This window comes from Erigeron canadensis, chromosome 2 (genome assembly GCF_010389155.1).
Source record: "Erigeron canadensis isolate Cc75 chromosome 2, C_canadensis_v1, whole genome shotgun sequence".
Taxonomy (NCBI): domain Eukaryota; kingdom Viridiplantae; phylum Streptophyta; class Magnoliopsida; order Asterales; family Asteraceae; genus Erigeron; species Erigeron canadensis.
Genome location: NC_057762.1, coordinates 1,745,390 through 1,766,746, shown reverse-complemented (window position 1 = coordinate 1,766,746; position 21,357 = coordinate 1,745,390). Strand labels below are relative to the sequence as shown.

Genomic DNA, 21,357 nt, shown 5'->3' with positions numbered 1-21,357 from the left:
TAACTTATTGACCAATCATAGCCCTTGATTTCTTAATTTGACTTTTTTTTTTCAATTTTGACTTTAATTTACACTTTTTTTCTTTTCCATCACAAATTTACACTTTTTACCCAATAATTTTAAGATAATATATAATAATAACTAATATATATTTAATAGAATAATAACTAATATATATTTAATTAAATAATAACTAATATATATCCAATAGTACGTTGTATCATATACATGTAAAATTAACTTAATTAAAAATAAATAAAGTTTAACGTATATATATTAATATTTTAAGCGTAATTGTATTATTACTTTTTATTAAAGTGTTTTTTAGTAATTGTCATGATGCATATACGAAAAATAAAGCATCTTAATCTTAATCTTATCTTAATCTTAATATTATATACTATAAGATAGTTAAACTAATATCTTATTAACCAATCAAATTGTTCAATTTTATTAAATTGACTCTCGCTTACCTCATTATTTATTTTAATTATAAATTAAAAATTCTAATAATCCTAAGACAGTAACGAACATGTGATTATTGTACTACAATTTGCAAAGCATAACACTTGAAACCGTATATCTTCAACATTATAAGTTTTTATAACTTACATGTATAAAGATCTAATATTGATAATATAGTAAATCTCATGTCCAGTGTTGGACACGAGTCTAATCATAGATTACCTGTTTTCTACCTAATAGGTACAGACATTATCTATAAATTTAATCATTTAATATATTCATCGGTTAACAACTAAAAAGGAAACGAGCCCATACACACTTGTATTACAAATAGAAATTTCCAAATCGGTATATATACTACATTCGCATTAATAAAACGTATATTTTTTTCCCACAAAAATAACACGAGTTTTGGTTAATGTCTGGTTGAACTCGGATATTTAATAATTTCTCATAATCAAATAAATTTATAACTAACATAACTTTTTTATTGGCCAAAAACTTAAACACGTTATGATTAATCTATTTATTTTATTTATCATTATTTATTTATACAGTACAAAAAGCAACTACTAATTTTTTGTATGTATATACGCATACTTTTGTTTATAAGTAAATAAATTGCGACGGACCACTCATTCACCGGAGATTCAAATGACAACGGTGACAGCAGCACCGGCAGCCGTATTTCCGGTAGCGAGTCGACTCAGTAGTAGCTTAACGTCTTCAACTCGCCGTTCTTTTAAACCTCTATCTTTGATTACGAATTTCGCGCTAAAAATCCGCGCGTCATCCTCAACCGCCAACGTTGAAACCACTCCGGTATAACATACATATGTATACATACATACTGTACATATGTATTTATTTACATTTATGCTAAATTTGATAAGTTATTAAGTGATTTTGTTCTTGGCTGAATTTGAGTATTGACTCCTTTTAATTTTATGTGTTAAGACTATCTCCAATGGGGTGCCATTAGTTGTTCATGGATATCCTTTGTCAATGAAACTTGTCCAATACTAAAGATTTTTTAATGTAAGGGCTAAGGGCATGCCCTTGGGCTATCTCTGATACTATTTTTGTGTTTGTATATAGATGTAACGATATGTAAGGATGTTTGTATGGTTGGAGGTAAAACTAAAGGATTTTAATGATATGTAAGGATATGATGTGGCAACTTAAGGACGCCCTCCAATACTAGTTTTTAGTTTTTTTCTTTAGCAAAAAGTGATGATTAGGACCAGAAATGAGTTGAACTTAGGTTAGACTCAAATTAGGACACTAAACATTGGCTCAAAAAGACGAAACATTCCGCGAGTATTTAAAAAACGCAATATATCTTATTACCGAACTCATTTTTTACATATACCAGCCTTATACCAAACCAACTGGGTTGGATGAGCCCTGTCTCTGTAGACAGAGGTCAAGAGTTCAATCCTCATGCCCATCAAGGGTGGAGGTCCTTTCCTGTTTTTAGTAGATTCTGGAAGCAGTCTCTCTACCTTTGACAGGGGTAAGGCTGTCTACATTCTCAAGCTCCCCCATACACCGTCAAAGATGGTATTGGGACCCAAAACCCGTGGAAAACGGCATTGGAAGTTACTTTACTTTTTTTTTACTAGCTTTATACCAACGCAATGAGTTACGTAGTCTTATATCTTTGTTTATATAGTAAGACGGAGGAATGAGAGTGTTTGGTTATAAGTATAGGATGTCTTTCGGACGAACCAACTGTTAGGATTCTCCCTTCTTCTTAAATTTTCAAGACGGGATTTAACCATTTAAGGGAGCCAATTACTCTACAAGATTAATGTTTTATAGAACAATAATATATATTGTCTAAGGTTCGAAAAGATTGGAACTTTATGCATATACATAAGTTTGTGAGAGTCGTTGATAGTGAGAGGGAACTGAGTGATGATATTGATGACAAGAAGGGTAGTGCATTTACGAGGTTACCAGAATTTATTTTGCACGTGGTATGTTTGATTCCACTTATAAATTCATTTATAAGATAAGAATTTGTAATAAGATAGGAAAAAACGGCAACCATCATCTAATGGATAGTGAGATAACATTCAGTTTTCAGGTCTATTTCTGTATACCATTGATTTGTTCATGTATTTGTACGTGAGACTGACTTTTTTCTGATGCCAGTATCTGATAATGGGTTGTTGCTCTATTCTTAAACTTTTTCCCTTTGTATGCTTGCAGGGTACCAGTTTCAATGAGAATGATGGGAAGGCAAAGAAGCTGTTATTTGGTTGTCCCATTTGTTATGACAAGTTATTATGGAATGGTGATCCACTTTTCTCAGTGTAAGTTTTCTTTTACCCCATGTTTTTAACTTTTTACTGCATTAGAATATAATGTTTGCTTTCTATGAAATAGCAAGCTAATTCATTACGTTTCTATTTTCTCCAGAGATTCTACACCCAGGTCTGTTTTGAAGTGTAGCACCTGTAACAATACCTACAGTGGTAATGAAACATATCTTGATCTAACAATAACCAGTGGCTCCAAGAAATATGGTGAATCTATGCCAGCTTCTTCTGAGCTTTTCAGGTATCTTTTTTGGGATTCATGAACTTCATTAAGTAAATAAAGTCATTATAGATTTTTTTTGAACGGCTAATTTGAATTAAAACATGTTTTCTGCAAGTAAATAAAGTTATATTTTATGATATATAGAGCTTTGAAACATAGCGAGAATGAACAAACCTAAATATTTTGTCTTTGTATGACTGAACATTTTTTGCTGATACAGGTTGCCTCTTGTATCATTCCTATATGAGAGGGGCTGGCGACAAGCTTTTTCAACATGGGGTGGTTTCCCAGGCCCGGAGAGAGAGGTGAGATGCCATACCAGTGGATCGACCCATTTACTTATGAATGGGTCAGTTATGATTGTATCTTGAAAGGGCCTGGTCAAATGGGTTAAACCTGCCAAATGGGTCTAAGCTACCTAACTACACAAAGTGTATTATTCATGTGTGAAACCTTTAAGTCATCAGATTAATGTATTAGACTAACATTGATAAATAATAGTTTTTCACTTTTTTGTAATCATATCTGATACCATTTTCTGATAAAATTATAACTTCTCAGGATGAGTCATTCAGGTCAACCAAGGAGACCTGACTTATTTCGACCTTAACCTAAAAATAACTCGTTTGAACTTTTAGCATTCTGCTTGACCCACACATTTTGCCACCTCTATAAGCTTTATTTTCTTTTTAGAGTTGCTTTTGTTTCCAGAAGTTTTCGTAACCATATACTTTAAGAAATATTAAATATATTCTAATATTTTGCTACTGTATTAATTTTTGTGCAGTTTGAAATGATGAAAGATTTTCTTAAGCCAGTCAATGGAGGAAACATTATTGATGCTAGCTGTGGTAGTGGGATGTTTTCAAGACTTTTTGCAAAGAGTGGGCTATTTTCTCTTGTTGTTGCGCTAGATTATTCAGAGTCCATGTTAAAGCAAACCTATGACTACATCAATCAGGAGGAAAACATATCTAAAGAGTAAATATTTGATTTCCATATATTAATTTAAATTATATAACAAACATATACAATGTTGGTCTGTTTTTGTCATTTTCGATTTATATGTAATCCAAAGATGCATATAGGAACTTAATCTTGGTTAGAGCTGATATCGCACGACTTCCATTCCCTTCAAGTTCTGTAGATGCTGTGCACGCTGGTGCAGCTCTTCATTGTTGGCCCTCGCCATCATCTGGCGTAAGTAAACAACATCCTGTTTTCTTCTTTAGAATATAGCTATCAATTTCATTCTATTTATGCGGACATGGGTCAGTTCTGGTTGTAATTTGTTGGTTTCTGGTTAAACGTTTGAATTTAAAAAGTTATATAAATATGGAAATGGGTCTAATGGGTGAAACGATTTAAAAAAAAAGGAGTTGTCTGTGTATTCTGATGCTTACAATATCATAAATTGTTCCATATTCATAAAAACATCTAATTTATTAATCATTTACAAGTGAAACTTAAAAGTTTGAAAACCTGTATATTATCGTTTGTTTTGATCCGGAAATGGGACCAGTTACTAAACCTCTCCACCCCACTCATTTTGCCACCTCCTTGTTGGATGCTATATTAGTGCCATATTTGTCATATTTTCTTTGTAAGACAGAAACCACTTCTTTGAATAAATGAACAATGCAAAAGTTCAGTTACAAAGAGTATATTACTATAGTTTTTTTTTTACTTGTACCTGAATAATGATATACTGAAATAGTTTTTCAAAGTTATCAAGATACTTATATATTTGAACTTATTGAAAAATTGGAAAATTCAATGATACTAATGTGTACCTGCAAGATTTCTCATTTCTTACTAAGTTGCATGCCTTGCCAAAGGTTGCATTTTTTTGGCGAACATAGGTCAACTACTGATTGATTAAATATGATTTTAGTCTTTTAGACCTCACAGAAAAGTTCTTCGTATTCATCTTCAAATAATTAGTTATACCGTGTGTAACAGGTAGCTGAAATAAGTCGAATTCTCCGACCTGGAGGAGTTTTTGTTGCCACCACCTACATAGTAGATGGCCCTTATTCATTGATCCCCTTTTTATATCCTATACGTGAGGTATGTGTTAAACTCGATCTCCCTCTTGCATCTTTCTCCTCTCATTAAAAGAAAATCGATGAATAACCCTTGTAGAGGTGGCGGTTTCGTCCCATTTACTTATTAATGGGTCAATTATTTAATGCATTCAGCCTCAAGTTTAAACATGTTTTGAAGCTTTATCTATTTAAAGTTTCAATTCTTGAACAAAAAAGTCTTTTGGCTCAACCCAATTCAAGCTGTTTGGAATGCGCTAAAAAGAATCTGTTTTGACTCGTCAACTGACCATGCAACTGACACCTCTATTTTGCCGGTGGGAAAAAAAGAATAAGTTGTTATGAGAGTAAGAAACTGTATTATATTCTTGAATCACAACACCGAGTTAATAAAGGAGTGGATCTTTGATGTTTTAAATGTAGAATATAGGGCAGATATCAGGGAGCCACATTTACCTATCTGAAGGTGAACTAAAAGATCTGTGCATAGCTTGTGGACTGGTGGATTATACATTTGTTAGAAACAGACGTTTTATTATGATCTCTGCCCGAAAGCCCAACTGAGCATGCAGGAATTGTCCAATTATTTCCTTCATTAAGATAAAGGTAGTTATGGCTTCTGTCATCTTAACATTGTATATCACGTTGTACATGAACAATTCAACAATAAGATGATTTATGTAAAAAACAAGAAAACTTTTAATTGTAGATTTGAAACTAGTTTTGTTGTAGAATGATTTATGTAAAAAGCAAGAAAATTTTCAATTGTAGATTTAAAAGTAGTTTTCTTGAATGATATTGGGAGGGTCCAAATACATTTGTTGTATCATGCTAGCGAAACAACATGACCATATGTGAAATTACCTGTATTATCTACTCATACTTGTTAGGAAGACTTGAAAGCTGTTTAAACTTTGATTTATGTAAAATGAGAAGCTGTTATGAACTTGTTTACTACTTCCAACTTTGAAGATTACAGAATGAAAATTGTGGTTCTAACATAATAAAATTGAGATCTTTATTGGTTAAACTGCATCCGTACTATGCCGAAAACTAGATATGATAGAATGGGCAAATCATGTTAGTCGGATAACAGAGATCATAAAAAATTGTAAATGTTACGTTTGACTGAATACGGTTTCTCTATGTGCAATACATTATACATTTGATAAAACGTCAAAATCATTTCAATTGTAAATACTTCAGCCAATATCTGGCCTAAATATGAAAGATATACCAAAACTGTGACGGGACAAAAAGGCTGTTCACTTTTCTATCCAACTGGTTAATTTTTCTATACCTGAGGGCTATGAAGTATATTATGATAATTGTTTTGAGATATGTATAACTACCTCAAACCCGTAAAAATCTGACAACCTTACTATGGTTGTTGTATAACATCTATACCGCCATATCTGCAAATGTCAGCTGCCTATAAAGCAACGCCTTCTCATCACTTTCATCTAACCCAACCGAGTCTTCTCCAACATCATATTCCATCTCCATACTCATTCTATCATCATCAAACCCATACCTGGATTTTTGTTCATCCAATGTTTCCATTTCAGCTTCTATAAGAGCTTCCATTCGGGCCCGTTCCCTGTCTCTTGGGTAGGTTTTGTACAAAAAGGAGTAGATAAAGCAACACAATGCCATGGGAATCCCGATTGAGACATATAGTGCTTTAGCCAATGATGTCGCATTACCTCGATCTGTTGCAATACTTTCAGAACCTTTCTCAATTGGTATGTAACCATAAACATGTTGGGCCAGCAAGCCAACTATAGGAGGAGCAGTTGAAGCTAGTATTGATTCAAACGATCGGTCTAATGCGTAAATGGTAGTTCGTGATTTCTCCGGAACAATCTCTGCAAAAATAGGACTGTAGATGCTATGTTAATACACATTTGAACAAGTCCAAACAGCCTCGGAGCTACAAGTTGATCACAAAAAAGAGATGCCAAAGAGGAGCAGGTTGGGTAATGGGTCAGAATCAAACTTCAGTGCGTGCCGGGTTGACTCTGAACAATTTTTGGTCAATTCATAATAAATAAATTATGCAATGAAAATGATAATAATTTAAACCCCTCTAGGCCCGTTTAAGAGGTTGTAGGCATTTAGAGTACACCGAAGATAACTTTTTACCTATTTAGCTAATTTTTTAATTCCGAGTAAAAATAAATCAAAATAGGTGATGAGTAAATTGGTCAAAATTGCCACCTCTAGAGAAGTGTATGTAGTATGATATACAGGTTGATAATGTAAAAATGCATGAGATTTTACTGCACGTGGATCGGATTGGGTTAATCCTGTTACACTTATATAGTACTCGTGTATAAGTATTTTCCTATGATGAACAATATAATTTCATTTCTAGAAGCCGAGTGATTCCTGTGTTCACTAAGCTATATGTATATCTATTAGGTAGCCCTGGCAGAAAGAAGAAAATGGCACAATTGACATTCCTATTCCTCGTGAAAGGATTTTAGAAGAAAGAGAGAGACAACATATTATAATCATATATAAACAAAACAATTTAGGAGGTTGTAAGCATTTTGATACGCCTTTAGGCAACTGTAACCTGTTCAACTCCTTCGGGACTTTAGCCCATTATTATTTTCTGTTATTATCCGATTGGCCCGTTAAAGATAAAGATACAACTCATCAGTCATGACTCATGACAGAAACATGTAAGTAGATAGGTGAGATTCAAGCCTCTAAGAAAATACAGTGACAAGAGAATGCGCAAAGAAGTTTACTTGTTTGTAGCTGCAGCATTCCATGAAATGAAAAAGCCTGTCACAAACAACATAATAGCGTGAGAAAACAAAGCGGATGGATCATCCTTTAATGCCAGCAAAAGCAACGCTCCTAATGGAATAGCAGACGCCGAGCTGATTTGTGATAGAACAATCCTCCCTGAACTAGGAAACCGCTTTGACAAGATATCACCAGCCCATCCTCCAAACAAACCGCCAAGAGAATTACCAATCACAAATAAAGATATCAAGACAGCCGTGATTTTATGAGAAAAACCCGTGAGTTCCAACCACATAGGAGCAAATGACAATGCTGACCATGGAAACGAACCAGTGACACCTTGTGCAACTATAATTTGAAAAGACTGAATCTTCACAACCGATTTCGCTTCCCGCATCAAATATTTGACTTCTGACCATAAAGTTTGACTTTCTACGACCGTTTCTGATTCTATACCTTTTGCGAAGCGTGGGTCATCAGCAAACAGGCGCATCAATATCCCAACAACTACACTGATGATTCCAACAAGATGAAACGCAATCCGCCAACCAGCAATTCCCATAAACGTGGTAGATGCTATTAATACTGAAAGTAGTCCACCAAGGATTGAACCAAGGTTACTGGTTAGCTGCAGCCATCCAAAAGCCATACCACGGTTATCATCATTGGTTGAATCGGCTACTAAAGATTGGATTGCTGGTCCAACTATTGCAAGGCCGATACCATTCAAACCTCTAGATATTGCGACCTGAAAAAGAAAAAGAAAAAGACGTAAGGTGCAACTTCTACTTACATTTTCTGTTTTATTGTCAAAATTGAGAGTTGTTATAACTTTAGTCTCCTCGTTTAAGAATTAGCAAACCTACTCACCTCGATACCTGCATTCAAGTATATATGGCCCTAAGTGTATACAAAGGCGATTTAACTTAAGAGATTCCCTAACATACCTTAAAGCCAAAAGCTTTGCACGATGAAAAATAGAACAGCGTCGATTTATAACCATTAGAAGTGAAACAATTCAGAACACACGAAGAATGTTGTCAACACGATCACAAAGTCCTTTGTTTTCCACCCACAAAATATTCCGAATGTCAAATGCGTTGAACACAAAACTTCAAGACTTTGACTTTTAAAGTCTAACCATTTGTGATTTCATATCACATTCAAATTCTACCAAAAAAATACACAAAATGAGGTTTTTCCTTTAGAGACTATGGAGGGCTACCAGGCGATACTCGGCCATCAGGTATGGTTAATTACCTCTTACACTCTACTATTCTTTCCCCGTTTAGTTGGAGGTCCTTATCGAAGCAGTATCTTTACATTTAGGTAGAGTCAAGACCGTCTACATCTTACCTCCCCAATACTCGGCCATCAGGTATGGTTAATTACCTCTTACACTCTACTATTCTTTCCCCGTTTAGTTGGAGGTCCTTATCGAAGCAGTATCTTTACATTTAGGTAGAGTCAAGACCGGCCATCAGGTATGGTTAATTACCTCTTAATGTTTTTGTTGTTGTTGTAGACTATGGAGGGCTACCTATGGAGGGATTCTTTAGACCTGATATACTATCCCCTTAATCCTTCTTCTATAATCAAAACCAAATAACAAAACCAAGAACCGCTTAATTGCTTTCCACCCACGAAATATCCCAAACGCTAAATGGGATGAACCCGAAATTTCAAGACTCTGACTTATGAAGTCTAACCATCTCTAATTTGATGTCACATTCAAATTCAACCAAAAAATAGACGAATGAGGTTTTTCCTATACAGACTATGGAGGGCTTCTTTTGACTCGACTGTACTATCCCTTAAACCTTCTTCTATAATCAAAACCAAGAAAACAAATAAAAATCCCTAAGGCAAGATAAAGACTTTGACTTTCAAAGTCAACCCATCTCCAATTTCATCTCACATTGTATGTCTTTTATCTAAAATCCCCTAAATCTTTACCTTAAAAAAAAAACCCAACACTCCAAAACCAATGTTCCAAACAGAGATAAATAAATGATAAAATAAAACAAACAAAGATATATTTAAAAAAAAAAAACCTATTATACCTGAAGAAAAGAAGAAGAAAAGCCAACAAGAAAAGTGGCAGCAGCCCATAAAAAAGCACCATAAGCAATAATATGAGCCCTGTTATGTCTAACAGCCAAGTAAGCAGCAAGTGGGAAACAAGCAGCTTGAACCATGGATCTAAAAAGGGTCAATGAACCCAAACGGGTCGGGTCAGCATGTAATTCTTGACCCACTTCTTTATATACTCCAGGTAACAATGATTCATCTGCTCTTTCCATTATTCCCGCCAAGTTCACTAGTATTAATGTCACTGTTTCCCCTCTCATTTTTATTTTTTAAATTTTTTTGAGATATTATTGGGGTGTTTTTATGTATTTGATGAAATTGTTGGAAAATTAGAAGTAGTACATCATTATGAGACAATGGATTGACAGTTTTTCTTAGACGTGTAAGATTGCTTATATATTTGGAAAGTTTGACTTTGACTTTGAGTGGGGGTGTTCAGTTTCGATGATCTCAACACCGATTGTTTAAAATATTATCCTTTTATTGACATGTCGACATACAAAACAATTTTATTAGATCTTTGATACAAAACAATTTTATTGAAAATCTTTCATAAATTCTTGAAATGTTTTAATTATCTTGCGTGTATTTACATGTTCCAAATTACCACCTATTTTTTACATGCAAACATCCTTAAAAGATGGTCATTCTAGATTAAAAAAATATACTGTATATAAAAATATTCAATAAACTATTACTATAATAAACGAGTCCTTAGTCGAAAGAACATAGACACACAAACAACACAAACATGGACATACTTAATGCAATTGAAAATTTGAACAATGACAAAACATATATTATCTCTGTCACTTTTCAAATGTCTTATTTGATTTTTCATTCTTTTTCTTTTTCTTTTGACTTTGACCTTGACAACAAATATTTTAGGTAGTCCTATATAATATAATGATGGATTGTGAATTTAACGTGTTTTTGTTACGAAATTTGGAAATGATGTTTGAATGTATCATAGCGAATAACCCTGGTGGTAATTATTGATCAAGACAAAAACTTAGATGTAATGTGTTGGAAAAAAAAAAAGACACCAAAATAGTTATAAGAGAATGAAGAATGAATATGGATCCATCCAATACTAATTAGGATAAACCCTAACTAAATAATAAGCGTTAAACAAAAAGGAAACTAGTCAAAACAAATCTTTCTTAAATATAGGATCAAAACAAGAACATCAAATTGATCCTTTCAATGTTTTCTGAATGGCTGAAAAGAGTCTTAAATCACGGCAAAGCTATGAGTTTCGTACTTAGCCCGTTTCCCATCAAATTTCATCAAATTCCGCCACCAACATCATCATATTTTGGGGTCATGCTTCATGTTGGGGATGAACATATATGAAAACTCTCGATCCGCTTAGGTCTCATATGCCTTATGAAACAAGATACTGCAAGTACCGAACCAAGATACCAGCATGCACCGGAGGTTTGGGGGGGGGGGGGGGGGGGGTGGACTTGGCTTGCAACGTGACTGCCACATCTATTAGTTTGCCACTTGGATTGATAAATTAGTCATCCAGATAATAATATGTTCCTGCAAGTTTTTGCTCCTTATCCTTCGTGGAATTAAGCTTATTGATTCTTGGGCGAAAAGTAGTTGGATCCCTTCTAAACGTGATGGATAAACGCTGTACCACATGTCAAACATCAGTTCCAAATTTCGTCGACAGAAAATATTAGTCCAACATGCCAAACAGATTAAACCAATTAAATTTCTATTGAAGTATATTCACATGTATAGGAAACCTCCTAAATTACTTTCTTACAATAGGTGAGATCATTTCTTTAACTATATAGTTCACAAATTTACTTATGAAGTTGAAAACATGATTGATTACCCAACCCACCCATTATGCGACTTCTGATGAAGTATAATCGTTCATATATTAAGAAATGAACATACTTGGTTTGAAGTAATTACTTCAGATATGGACCAAACCAAGAGTGATATAATTTTTTGGGTTTTCTAGGTTTTAAGCAGCTCATGCAGTCATGCATCACAATTAGGCTAATAGGAATAACTGCAACACTTACAGATAAGAAGCGATTCATTCCGGACAATAAGGATTGTGGGGCATTTGCAACACAATCAACAGCTGGTGTCCCTTCATACACGATCACCCTATCTGCTAGATAAGTTGCCATTATGAAGTCATGTTCAACTACAAATGCAGTCTTTTTATTGTGTAGTATAAATCTCCTTATGACTTTTGAAGCAACAACACGTTGCTCTGAATTGAGGTATGCACTTGGTTCATCTATCAGGTAAATATCAGCAGGCTGAAAGGGAAACACCAAGTGAGATTATATGAATATTTGGCTAACCACAAAATTGGAGTTCCAAAAAAAAAAATGAGGTTAAAAAAAGAAGAGATAAAATTGTAACCAAATAAATGAGAGAATTACTTACCTTGCCAAGGCAAAGGCACAATGCAACTCTTTGCAATTCACCACCAGAAAGATTCATAACATATTGATCCATTAGCTGCTCGATTTGAAGAGGCTTCATGACATCCGTATTAAACTGAGGATCACTGATTTTTGCGCTGATCTTTTTTTGTAACAAATGCCTCACTAAATAATCTTTAGTTGGAGTGATCGTTTGGGGCTTTTAAGAGACCATCTGCTCGGATATCTCCACATTATCAGGCTTCAGCTCACCTGCCTACAGATTTTATGAATATACCGAGTTAGGCAAAGAGTTTTGACCCATCGACTCAAAAGGGTTATTCAAATTACTTTTTGTGCCCAAAAGGTAGATCATACCTGTGGAGTTAAAAAATAGCTTTACAAGAAAATGGGTCAAATGGGATTAAACAGATTGAAAGTATCCACAGTGCTTTTTTGATGCATAAATCTCCTAAATCATTTTATTGCAAACATTACTTTATTGCAAAAGTATAAGATAAAACCTCCTTAAAATATTAAATTCTAAATCATACTCCCTTTTGTATGTTTGAAATCATGTTTGACTCACTTATTGCTTATAAGCTAATGGATGGTTTAGGGCCAACACAACCTGGCTCGTTACACAAATAGAACATCATGCCACCTCTAATAACATCTGAGAGTTTTTCTAAAGAATATAGCGTCTCACCAGCATGCGGACAAACGTTGTCTTCCCGGTTCCATTTTCACCAAGCATTACTATAATCTGAGAGTCTGTGTATTCACCCTCAACCACGTTAAGTTTGAAACCCTCCTGCGTTTTTGACATGCTTGGATATCTATAACATGCATACGTTTTAATTTCCTCAGAAATCTCTTGTGGTGTCTCAGTAACCTATTTTTTAAGACCATAGAGCATAGAGATGAAAAGGGTCAATTCGAGCCAAACACTATAGATGTTGGTGAGAGACAAATTTAACATAACAAGGACTTGTGAGAACTTTACCTTCAAAGTAAGAGACTCTTTCCGGAAACGAAAGTTTTCTTTAGGATCATAACCTTCTAAAAAGATATTAATACCTTCCTTGACAGAAAAGGGTACCGTCACAACACCATATGCACCAGGCTTCCCATGGAGGCAGCAAATGAAATCCGAAAGGTAATCAAGCACACTTAAGTCATGCTCAATCACAATCACATAGCTGAATTTGAAGTGTCATAGGGGAAATTGTGTTAGTATTAAGCATCTTGAGGTTATAAGTAGATGTAGCAATTCCGGCCTAGTTACTTACTTATGAATGGGTCAATTTGGGTTATGTGATAATTAAAACGGGTCAAAATGATGATATCACAAGATTTAGGTGTAATAGGGTAACGGTCAAACAGGTTAGAAGTCACCAAAGATTATCGTAATTCATGTAAGTATCTTCATCCAAGATGAACGTTATATAAACAATAAGATTACTGTGTAATGTTTTTTTGTTTTTGTAATACGAGTAATAATTACTTCTGATTAGAATCTTCAAAAATCGGACCAAAAAGCTATTATAACCTGGTATCCTTGCTCTAATAGGGTTCACCTATTTAAGCTTGAACCCATTTCGACCCGTTAACCTGTCCACCTACCCGCCCATCTTTCCACATCTGATATACAATAATCCATTTTAAATTTGTATAATAACCTGTCAGGCCTGAGCAAGGATCGGATAACTTGAGCAGCTTTAAGCCTTTGTTTCACATCAAGATAACTTGAAGGCTCGTCAAACATATATACGCCTGCATTCTCTAAGGCAGTGACAGCAATGGCGAACCTCTGAAGCTCTCCTCCAGATAAATCTTGGATGTTACGATCCATAAGCTGATTCAGCTCAAGATCGGCACAAAGCTCTGCCTTCACATTTCTCTTATCCATGTGTTCAAGAATTTTTCTAACATTCCCCTGATATACTTTCTTAAGTTGTTCATCTTTTGGAATATGGTCCACATATTGTGGTTTCATGGCGGCCTAGTTTAAAACAAGGAAAATACGCATATGATGATACAAAAACTGTAAAGATACTGCCATACTGGTATAATTTTAGTTTTAGAGTAACAAAATGCACCTTTAGATTATTTTCCCAAATACGTTTAAAGTAGTTTTGCAAGTCACTTCCTCGGAAGTAAAACAATATATCTTCCCAATTTGGAGGGTTCTGAAAATAATAATTGAACCATTAGTTAATATTAAAAGAAGTGAACAAGCATGGCTCGTAGAAGTTAATGATAGGAGATCAACACAGAATATACATTATATTGACCCAAATTGGGTTTTAGTTTTCCTGCCAAAATTTTGAGGGCTGTCGACTTCCCGATTCCATTTTGTCCTACTAAACCAAGAACTTCACCAAGCCTTGGGATAGGCAACCTGCCATTAGAAGTTTCTAAGTTCAGTCATCAATAATTCAATATGAAGCATTTCAAAAAAAATAAATAAATAATTCAATATGAAACAGTCAAACAGTACATATGATAAAATAGGGTCAAAACATGTAACTTTCTTAAGGCTGAAAACGGATTGGGTCAGGTCGACCCTAAACAGATTTTGTGCAAGGTTCTTTACTATTTGACCCGTTAGAAATAAACATAACCTGATAAACCCATTCTTAAGTAATGGGTTGAAGTTTCAACCGCTATATATAGAAACGCTAGTGTAACAAATCAGAGAGGTTTACTAACCTGTGTAATCTGAAGGTGTTGGCCCCATAACGATGAGTTGTACATTTGTCCCAAGTTTTCGACACATTGATGATCTCAATTGCTTTAAATGGGCATTTCTACATTAACAAAAAGAAAAAAATTTATCAGTTTGCAATTCCTACTGCTGATATTTATAGGAGCATAAAGCAATACATCACACGGTATACAAACCTTAACGCATATACCGCACCCAGTGCAAAGCTCCTCAGAGATTTGTGCTATCTGGGATGAAGGAGTGACCTCAATACACAGCTTACCTGCGAATTTAAAACGAATATACATATATAATATATAACCAGTAAAAAAGTTTAAACATGTCACATATGGGCTCATAAAGATCATAAAATTTTCCACCTTTAGCAACATTAGAACAGAATTTAATGAGTTTATACATGTTCTAACAGTTTTCTTTTTGTGTTAGTTCTTATATGATAACTTTGTGTCTTCATTAATCTAACACCCAAAGGCAAAGCCCAAAAACGAGGCGTATTGGTAACCATGGTCGGAGCCAGAAAATCTTGCCAGCGGGTTCATTGCTACATCTATTTAATAATATTTGTGTACGAATCTAATGTTTAAATTTAACATCAGAATAATATTGTTCTAAATTTACACTATAACTATAACAACTTTTAAATTATTCCAGACTATCTTTTTCTAAAGGCACCAGGAAAAAAAACTATTTATAATGCTGATCGAGTTATACAAAAAATTATGAGCCTTTTTTTCCCAGCTCAATGGACACTTGAATCCTCAGGAGTCAGGACCTGTCCTAAAACCGAGATAGAAAACAAACCAAATTCAATATAGACAAATTAGCATTACACGGAAAGGGTTATGCACATTACCAGTTTTAACAACAGGGCATGACTTTTTACACTCGAGGTGGCATTTATTCGGCTTGCAACGATCCTCTCTTAGTATCGCAATACGCTTCTTTTTATCATCCATTGATGATATATAGATTGTTTATCAAGAAAAAAAAGTTGAAGTGTGGTGCGGCACCAAAGTAACTAAAATAAGAAGATGATCAGATGATGAAAAACAACCCCAAAAACACGAAACTAGAAAAACCTAATTGTATGATCAGTTACTATATGTCTAGGTTAGTATTGCGTGCTCACCAAGTTATTATGATAATTAAACTAGGAAAGTAATACTCAGTATGGTAATTATTTTTTAATTTTTTTGTTATGGCCGGTAATAATTAATAATTAAATTGTTTGATATTATTTTATTTTTCATTACCTATTTACCTTACTAGGTATGTATTACGGAGTAAACACATTCTTTTTTTTCTGTTTTCTATGTATTTTTCCTGTTTTTCTTTTTTTTTTTTATTATTGAAAAGCAAAAAGATTTAGTTCCAAACTCAAAGTCAACTTTTGATCTTGGCCATTGAAAATCATAAGCTTTTAAATCTTGACCTTTGAAATTCAAAGTCAACTTTCTAAAATCTAAAAGTCAAAAGATAATAAACATGGTAACTATTTAATTGCATATTAATAATACTAATGCTAATTATTCTTAGAAGTTTTGAATTTGTGTACCACAAAAGAAACACGACAATAATCAGTAACAACATACTCATCAATCACAGTTTCATAATTAATTACATTATACTTAACAATTTATATGACATTTGAGTTTATATCATTAAAAAAAACATAATACTTCTCGTTTCAAAGTATCCCCATAAATATTTATAATAACATAAAAATATGGGGTTTGCTAAATACAGCCCTTAGGGCTGTGTTTAAGGTGCATAAATTGTTTGTACATTTACCATGAAAATCAGGAGGCGGACTTTTAATATGGAAGGTACAAGTTTTTTATGCACGTTAAATACAGCCAACATACTCATCAATCACAATTTCATAATTAATTACATTATACTTAACAATTTATATGACATTTGAGTTTATATCATTAAAAAAAACATAACACTTCTCATTTCAAAGTATCCCCATAAATATTTATAATAACATAAAAATATGGGGTTTGCTAAATACAGCCCTTAGGGCTGTGTTTAAGGTGCATAAATTGTTTGTACATTTACCATGAAAATCAAGAGGCGGACTTTTAATATGGAAGGTACAAGTTTTTTTATGCACGTTAAATACAGTTTAAATACAGTCCTTAGGGACTGTATTTAGCATTTCCCTAAAAAAAAATATTAATACTTACTCTTTATTTTTTACCTTTCAAAATAAACTAAAAAAGTAAACCTCAGCATAAAAATAAAAGTCATTTATAGACTAATATTAGAAAGTTAATGAATATACAACTCTTTTAGGTTTATATATTGAATAATTTTATTTATTTATTTTTTTAATCACAATATTAATTTAGTACCAGTAGATGTATTTAACTAACATAACTATGTTGTAAACTGTAATTACTTAAACGTATGGTATTTACAATTGAAATTTTGTTTTTATAAAAAGTGACCGGTATTTAAGGTATTTAATGTACTTTTATTAAATTTAGAACCATAATAATATTAAAAAAAACATGCCTTTTAATTTTAATATCATTTGGAACTTCAAGATAACCTTATTTCTCTATTAATTGGTAATTCCAACTGAAATGAAATACGGGAAAAAGTAAGGATGTTCAATTAACAAACAATAGCTTACTTCAATTTAGAGTTGGTCAATTCTACAACATGAAATGTGAAACCAAAATCAATATCGAAAATCAAGAATCAAAATTGGAAATTATAGATATTACAGATACAATGTATAAATACGGTGCGAAAATATAAACAAGAATCGTATCCCCACAATGCGTAACATGGTTAATAATTTATCAAAAGATTTAAATTTTTAGTTAAATCAAATTTAAAAATGATGCTTATAAATTTTACGTATGAAATCGGGTGAGGGTGACGATGGTCTACTTCACCAAAGATCGACTTTAAAATTTCCAATGCACGGATAAATCACTTTATATAGAACAAAAGCTAAAATAAATATGTTTATAATTATTTACATAATTATAACAGGTTTAGGTTAACTGATTTGGATTAACGGGTTGAAAATAACCAACCTGAACCTGACTTGATATCAAAATCGACTTGAAAATCTCAACCTGCTGTCAAACCGAACCCGGCCACCAACACAAAAAAATCGGGTTTGCAATGGGTTAGTGGGTTAATTTCATATCACATGGATTGGTGGGTTGACATGTTAAATGGGTTAGTGAGTTGACCTCAAGTAATATAGATTGGTGGGTTGACAGATTAAATTGAAATCAAAATGAGTTGTGGGTTTTGGATCAAGTAAGTTGATGGATTGACCTAATAAAAAACATTATATAAATTAAATTATATTTAGGTTAACGAATTGACTTATTAAACCAAATGGTCAACCCAACCCTGGCCCACAAAAAGTCAAGTTGGCGGGTTACTAGGTCGAGATTCACAACCCTAACCCAGTTTTCTGAGTCGGTTTCAAATCAAATTTCGGGTAAAGTCGAGTATTGACAATCTTAATATATATCAAACCGACTCTATATATCTTATATCAAAAGTTGTGCAAATTTATGACTTTATTTAACATTATACTCGATTTCATAATAAATTTTATTTCTGAATAAAATGCTTATAAATTTACTTGGTAACCCGGTCACCGACCGGGTATTGATCTAGTTTACCTTACTAGGTATGTATTACGGAGTAAACACATTCTTTTTTTTCTGTTTTCTATGTATTTTTCCTGTTTTTCTTTTTTTTTTTTATTATTGAAAAGCAAAAAGATTTAGTTCCAAACTCAAAGGCATATAAATGTACACTGCTTCAATTACGGCACCAATTTATATACGATTTATACACAAAAAGGAAAAAAAAAACATAATTAGAAACGAGAAACCAATTAGAATATAGCCAAATTCTTTAACAATGTCGCCAGCTGTACTTCTATTCTTGAACCAAAGGAAGATAGTCTTTTCTTTTATTTTTAATCTTTTAATCAACTGTAAAATGGTCAACATCCGATCGTTAATTAGTGTTTATTGTTGACGATCTGAAATAACCTTATTTCTTCGTCTTAATTTATCTTTTCTTAACAAGATGTATAATCTCATAATTATAATCTTTTAATAGTCAAAACACCAATGATGAGTTGGTGGAGGGTGGTTTGGAGTTTTCTTTGTGAGTTGTAGATCTCAAGTTCAAATCTTCATTTCACCAATTTTGAGATATAGGTAGTTTTTTTATGAGAGTTTAGTTTTGGTATACCCAGTTTATCAAAGTTACTATCACAATAAGGATATCTAAAGTAAAATCTTATAGCTTCTTTAAACGTTAGGACTACTAGCGATTCATAAAAGAGCTTTTTATAATAATTTTTTTGTAAAAACTTAAAGCTTAAAGTATGTAAACCAAGTAAACACTTAATTAATATTATCTTTCACAGGTTTTGGATAGCAAATCTTCGACGGTATATGAGAAGGTTGAGATGTACGTAGACGGTTTTACCTACCTAATTCGATCACGAATCTCAAAAATTAATTTTCAATCATTATATTTAGTTTTTAAATTTTGAATTTAAAGAATTTATTTACTTTTTTAACAAATTGATACATTGTTTTGAGTAAAAAAAATGGTATAATGCTCATGTAAATTATTATTATTATTATTATTATTATTATTATTATTATTATTATTATCATCAAAAGTTTGTCTGTAGTAACAACGTTCAGTTTTTAAGCACAAAGAGTTATACGTTATGATATTTCGAATCAAATAATATCTTAGGCTCATAATAAGTAATTAACAAACATCATATCTAAAAAATAATTAGATATTGTCTACAAAACATATTAAAAAAATGAAATTTAATATATGTGTTTAATGTTTAAAACTATGTTACTTTAATTTGATTTTCCGTATATTTTTTACATTTAAATTTACATAGTCAACAATTTATATTATCTTAAAATGGTCATAAATAACTCATGTATTTGACATGGACATTAATCTAGTTATATATCATAAGAAATTTAAAAAGTACGAGTATCAATTTATTTCTCTCTTAAAGAAAGAGTAGAGATCCTCTCAAGTTGAAAATAACTTGAGGAGTCAAGTTAGAAAAATTTTAACCCTTCATAATGTTAAGATTAAAAGATATTTTCATTGATTTTAAATCAAGGGTTAAGGTCTCACCAAAGTAACTAGTAAAGTTTGGTAATGTTAGTGAATTCATTTCTTTAAAAAATATATGTGATTGAAGTAATAATGATAGAATAACTAGTAATAATTATTACTCGTATATAATAACAAGATCATATGATGACACAAGAAAAATATATGTGACTATAATAAATAATTTTATAGTAATAAAATCATATGATGACATAAGGATAATATTTTGTCATGATTTCAAAGTAAAAAGATGTCAATATAACTATGATAATGTCCACACACCATCATGACAAACTCACATCAACACTGGAGAACCCAAAAAACACTATCAGACTCCAAAATTTGACACTTCTGCGATGACAATAATTTGATGACGATCATCATATATATTCTCAAGGGATATGATTCTTCATTTTTTATTTTTAACAGCAAACCTAAACCATCTAAATTACAAGTTATATTATATTCTTATGCCAAAGATTAATATTTACCTCAACAATACTTATATGCAAATGCTAAGGCGGAACTTTTTTTTTTTTTTTTGGAGGGGTCAATACAATTTTTGATGTTAATGTGTTATGTATAACATATTAAACATAATTTACGATTATTTTAGATGTATAACTTATTGATATTCTACATTTATATGAATAAATATTAAGTATATATATTTATAAAAAGAATAACAAAAAGTTGTGTTTGGAATTTGAACCTCCGAGGATGAAAGATGAGAGCACCTTATATGAACAAAATTACCAATTAGAGTAGCGGTAAATTTGTTTAATAATTTGCTACATATGTTATATATACACTATTTGCTGGACATTTTGAGAGGGCAACAGCCCTCCCTGCCGTCACTAAGTTCTACCTCTCAGCAAATGTATTGAATTGTATGAAAATTTAGTTCTTGTAAATGCTATCTTCAGGAATGAATGGTTGGCGTCTTTTTCTTTTTTTTTTTTTTTTTTTTTTTGCATATCTAGGAAAAAAGAAAAAAAAAATTTACATATGTACCTTGTTGATCAAGGAAGCTACTTGGGGTCGTTGTGGTGTGAAGGTTGACATTGGTGTGTTTACGCCAGACTTCTAGGTTGTTAACGATAGCATATATTTTTTTAAATTTAATTGGTATTAATTAGGATATTAATATTGTGGGTCTACT

At 32.5% G+C, this 21,357-nt stretch overlaps 2 protein-coding genes and 1 pseudogene across 2 annotated transcripts; 1 reads left to right on the top strand and 2 right to left on the bottom strand.

Moving 5' to 3' along the window:
* Positions 1-1,053: 1,053 nt before the first annotated feature.
* Positions 1,054-5,856, top strand: LOC122586388 (uncharacterized methyltransferase At1g78140, chloroplastic-like). The gene is made up of 8 exons (XM_043758382.1): positions 1,054-1,287; positions 2,683-2,786; positions 2,893-3,033; positions 3,236-3,320; positions 3,803-3,996; positions 4,104-4,215; positions 4,978-5,085; positions 5,484-5,856. The coding sequence occupies exons 1-8, from the start codon at positions 1,120-1,122 to the stop codon at positions 5,622-5,624; spliced, it is 1,053 nt and encodes a 350-aa protein (XP_043614317.1). The 5' UTR covers positions 1,054-1,119; the 3' UTR covers positions 5,625-5,856.
* A 368-nt stretch (positions 5,857-6,224) lies between these two features.
* On the bottom strand, positions 6,225-10,263 carry LOC122586386. The gene is made up of 3 exons (XM_043758377.1): positions 9,884-10,263; positions 7,820-8,568; positions 6,225-6,942 (listed from the first exon to the last, which is right to left on the bottom strand). The coding sequence occupies exons 1-3, from the start codon at positions 10,169-10,171 to the stop codon at positions 6,462-6,464; spliced, it is 1,518 nt and encodes a 505-aa protein (XP_043614312.1). The 5' UTR covers positions 10,172-10,263; the 3' UTR covers positions 6,225-6,461.
* A 1,112-nt stretch (positions 10,264-11,375) lies between these two features.
* LOC122586700 lies at positions 11,376-16,000 on the bottom strand (annotated as a pseudogene).
* Between the last annotated feature and the right edge of the window lie 5,357 nt (positions 16,001-21,357).

What these genes read in the sequence shown, in the direction of transcription:
- LOC122586388 (XM_043758382.1), top strand. Translation starts at nt 1,120, where the DNA reads ATGACAACGGTGACAGCAGCACCGGCAGCCGTATTTCCGGTAGCGAGT. An exon ending in CCAACGTTGAAACCACTCCG is followed by an intron (nt 1,288 to 2,682) that starts GTATAACATACA and finishes GTATGCTTGCAG; the next exon opens with GGTACCAGTTTCAATGAGAA. An exon ending in GGTGATCCACTTTTCTCAGT is followed by an intron (nt 2,787 to 2,892) that starts GTAAGTTTTCTT and finishes TATTTTCTCCAG; the next exon opens with AGATTCTACACCCAGGTCTG.
- LOC122586386 (XM_043758377.1), bottom strand. Translation starts at nt 10,171, where the DNA reads ATGAGAGGGGAAACAGTGACATTAATACTAGTGAACTTGGCGGGAATA. An exon ending in TTTCTTCTTCTTTTCTTCAG is followed by an intron (nt 8,569 to 9,883) that starts GTATAATAGGTT and finishes TTTCTTTTTCAG; the next exon opens with GTCGCAATATCTAGAGGTTT. An exon ending in AATGCTGCAGCTACAAACAA is followed by an intron (nt 6,943 to 7,819) that starts GTAAACTTCTTT and finishes TAGCATCTACAG; the next exon opens with TCCTATTTTTGCAGAGATTG.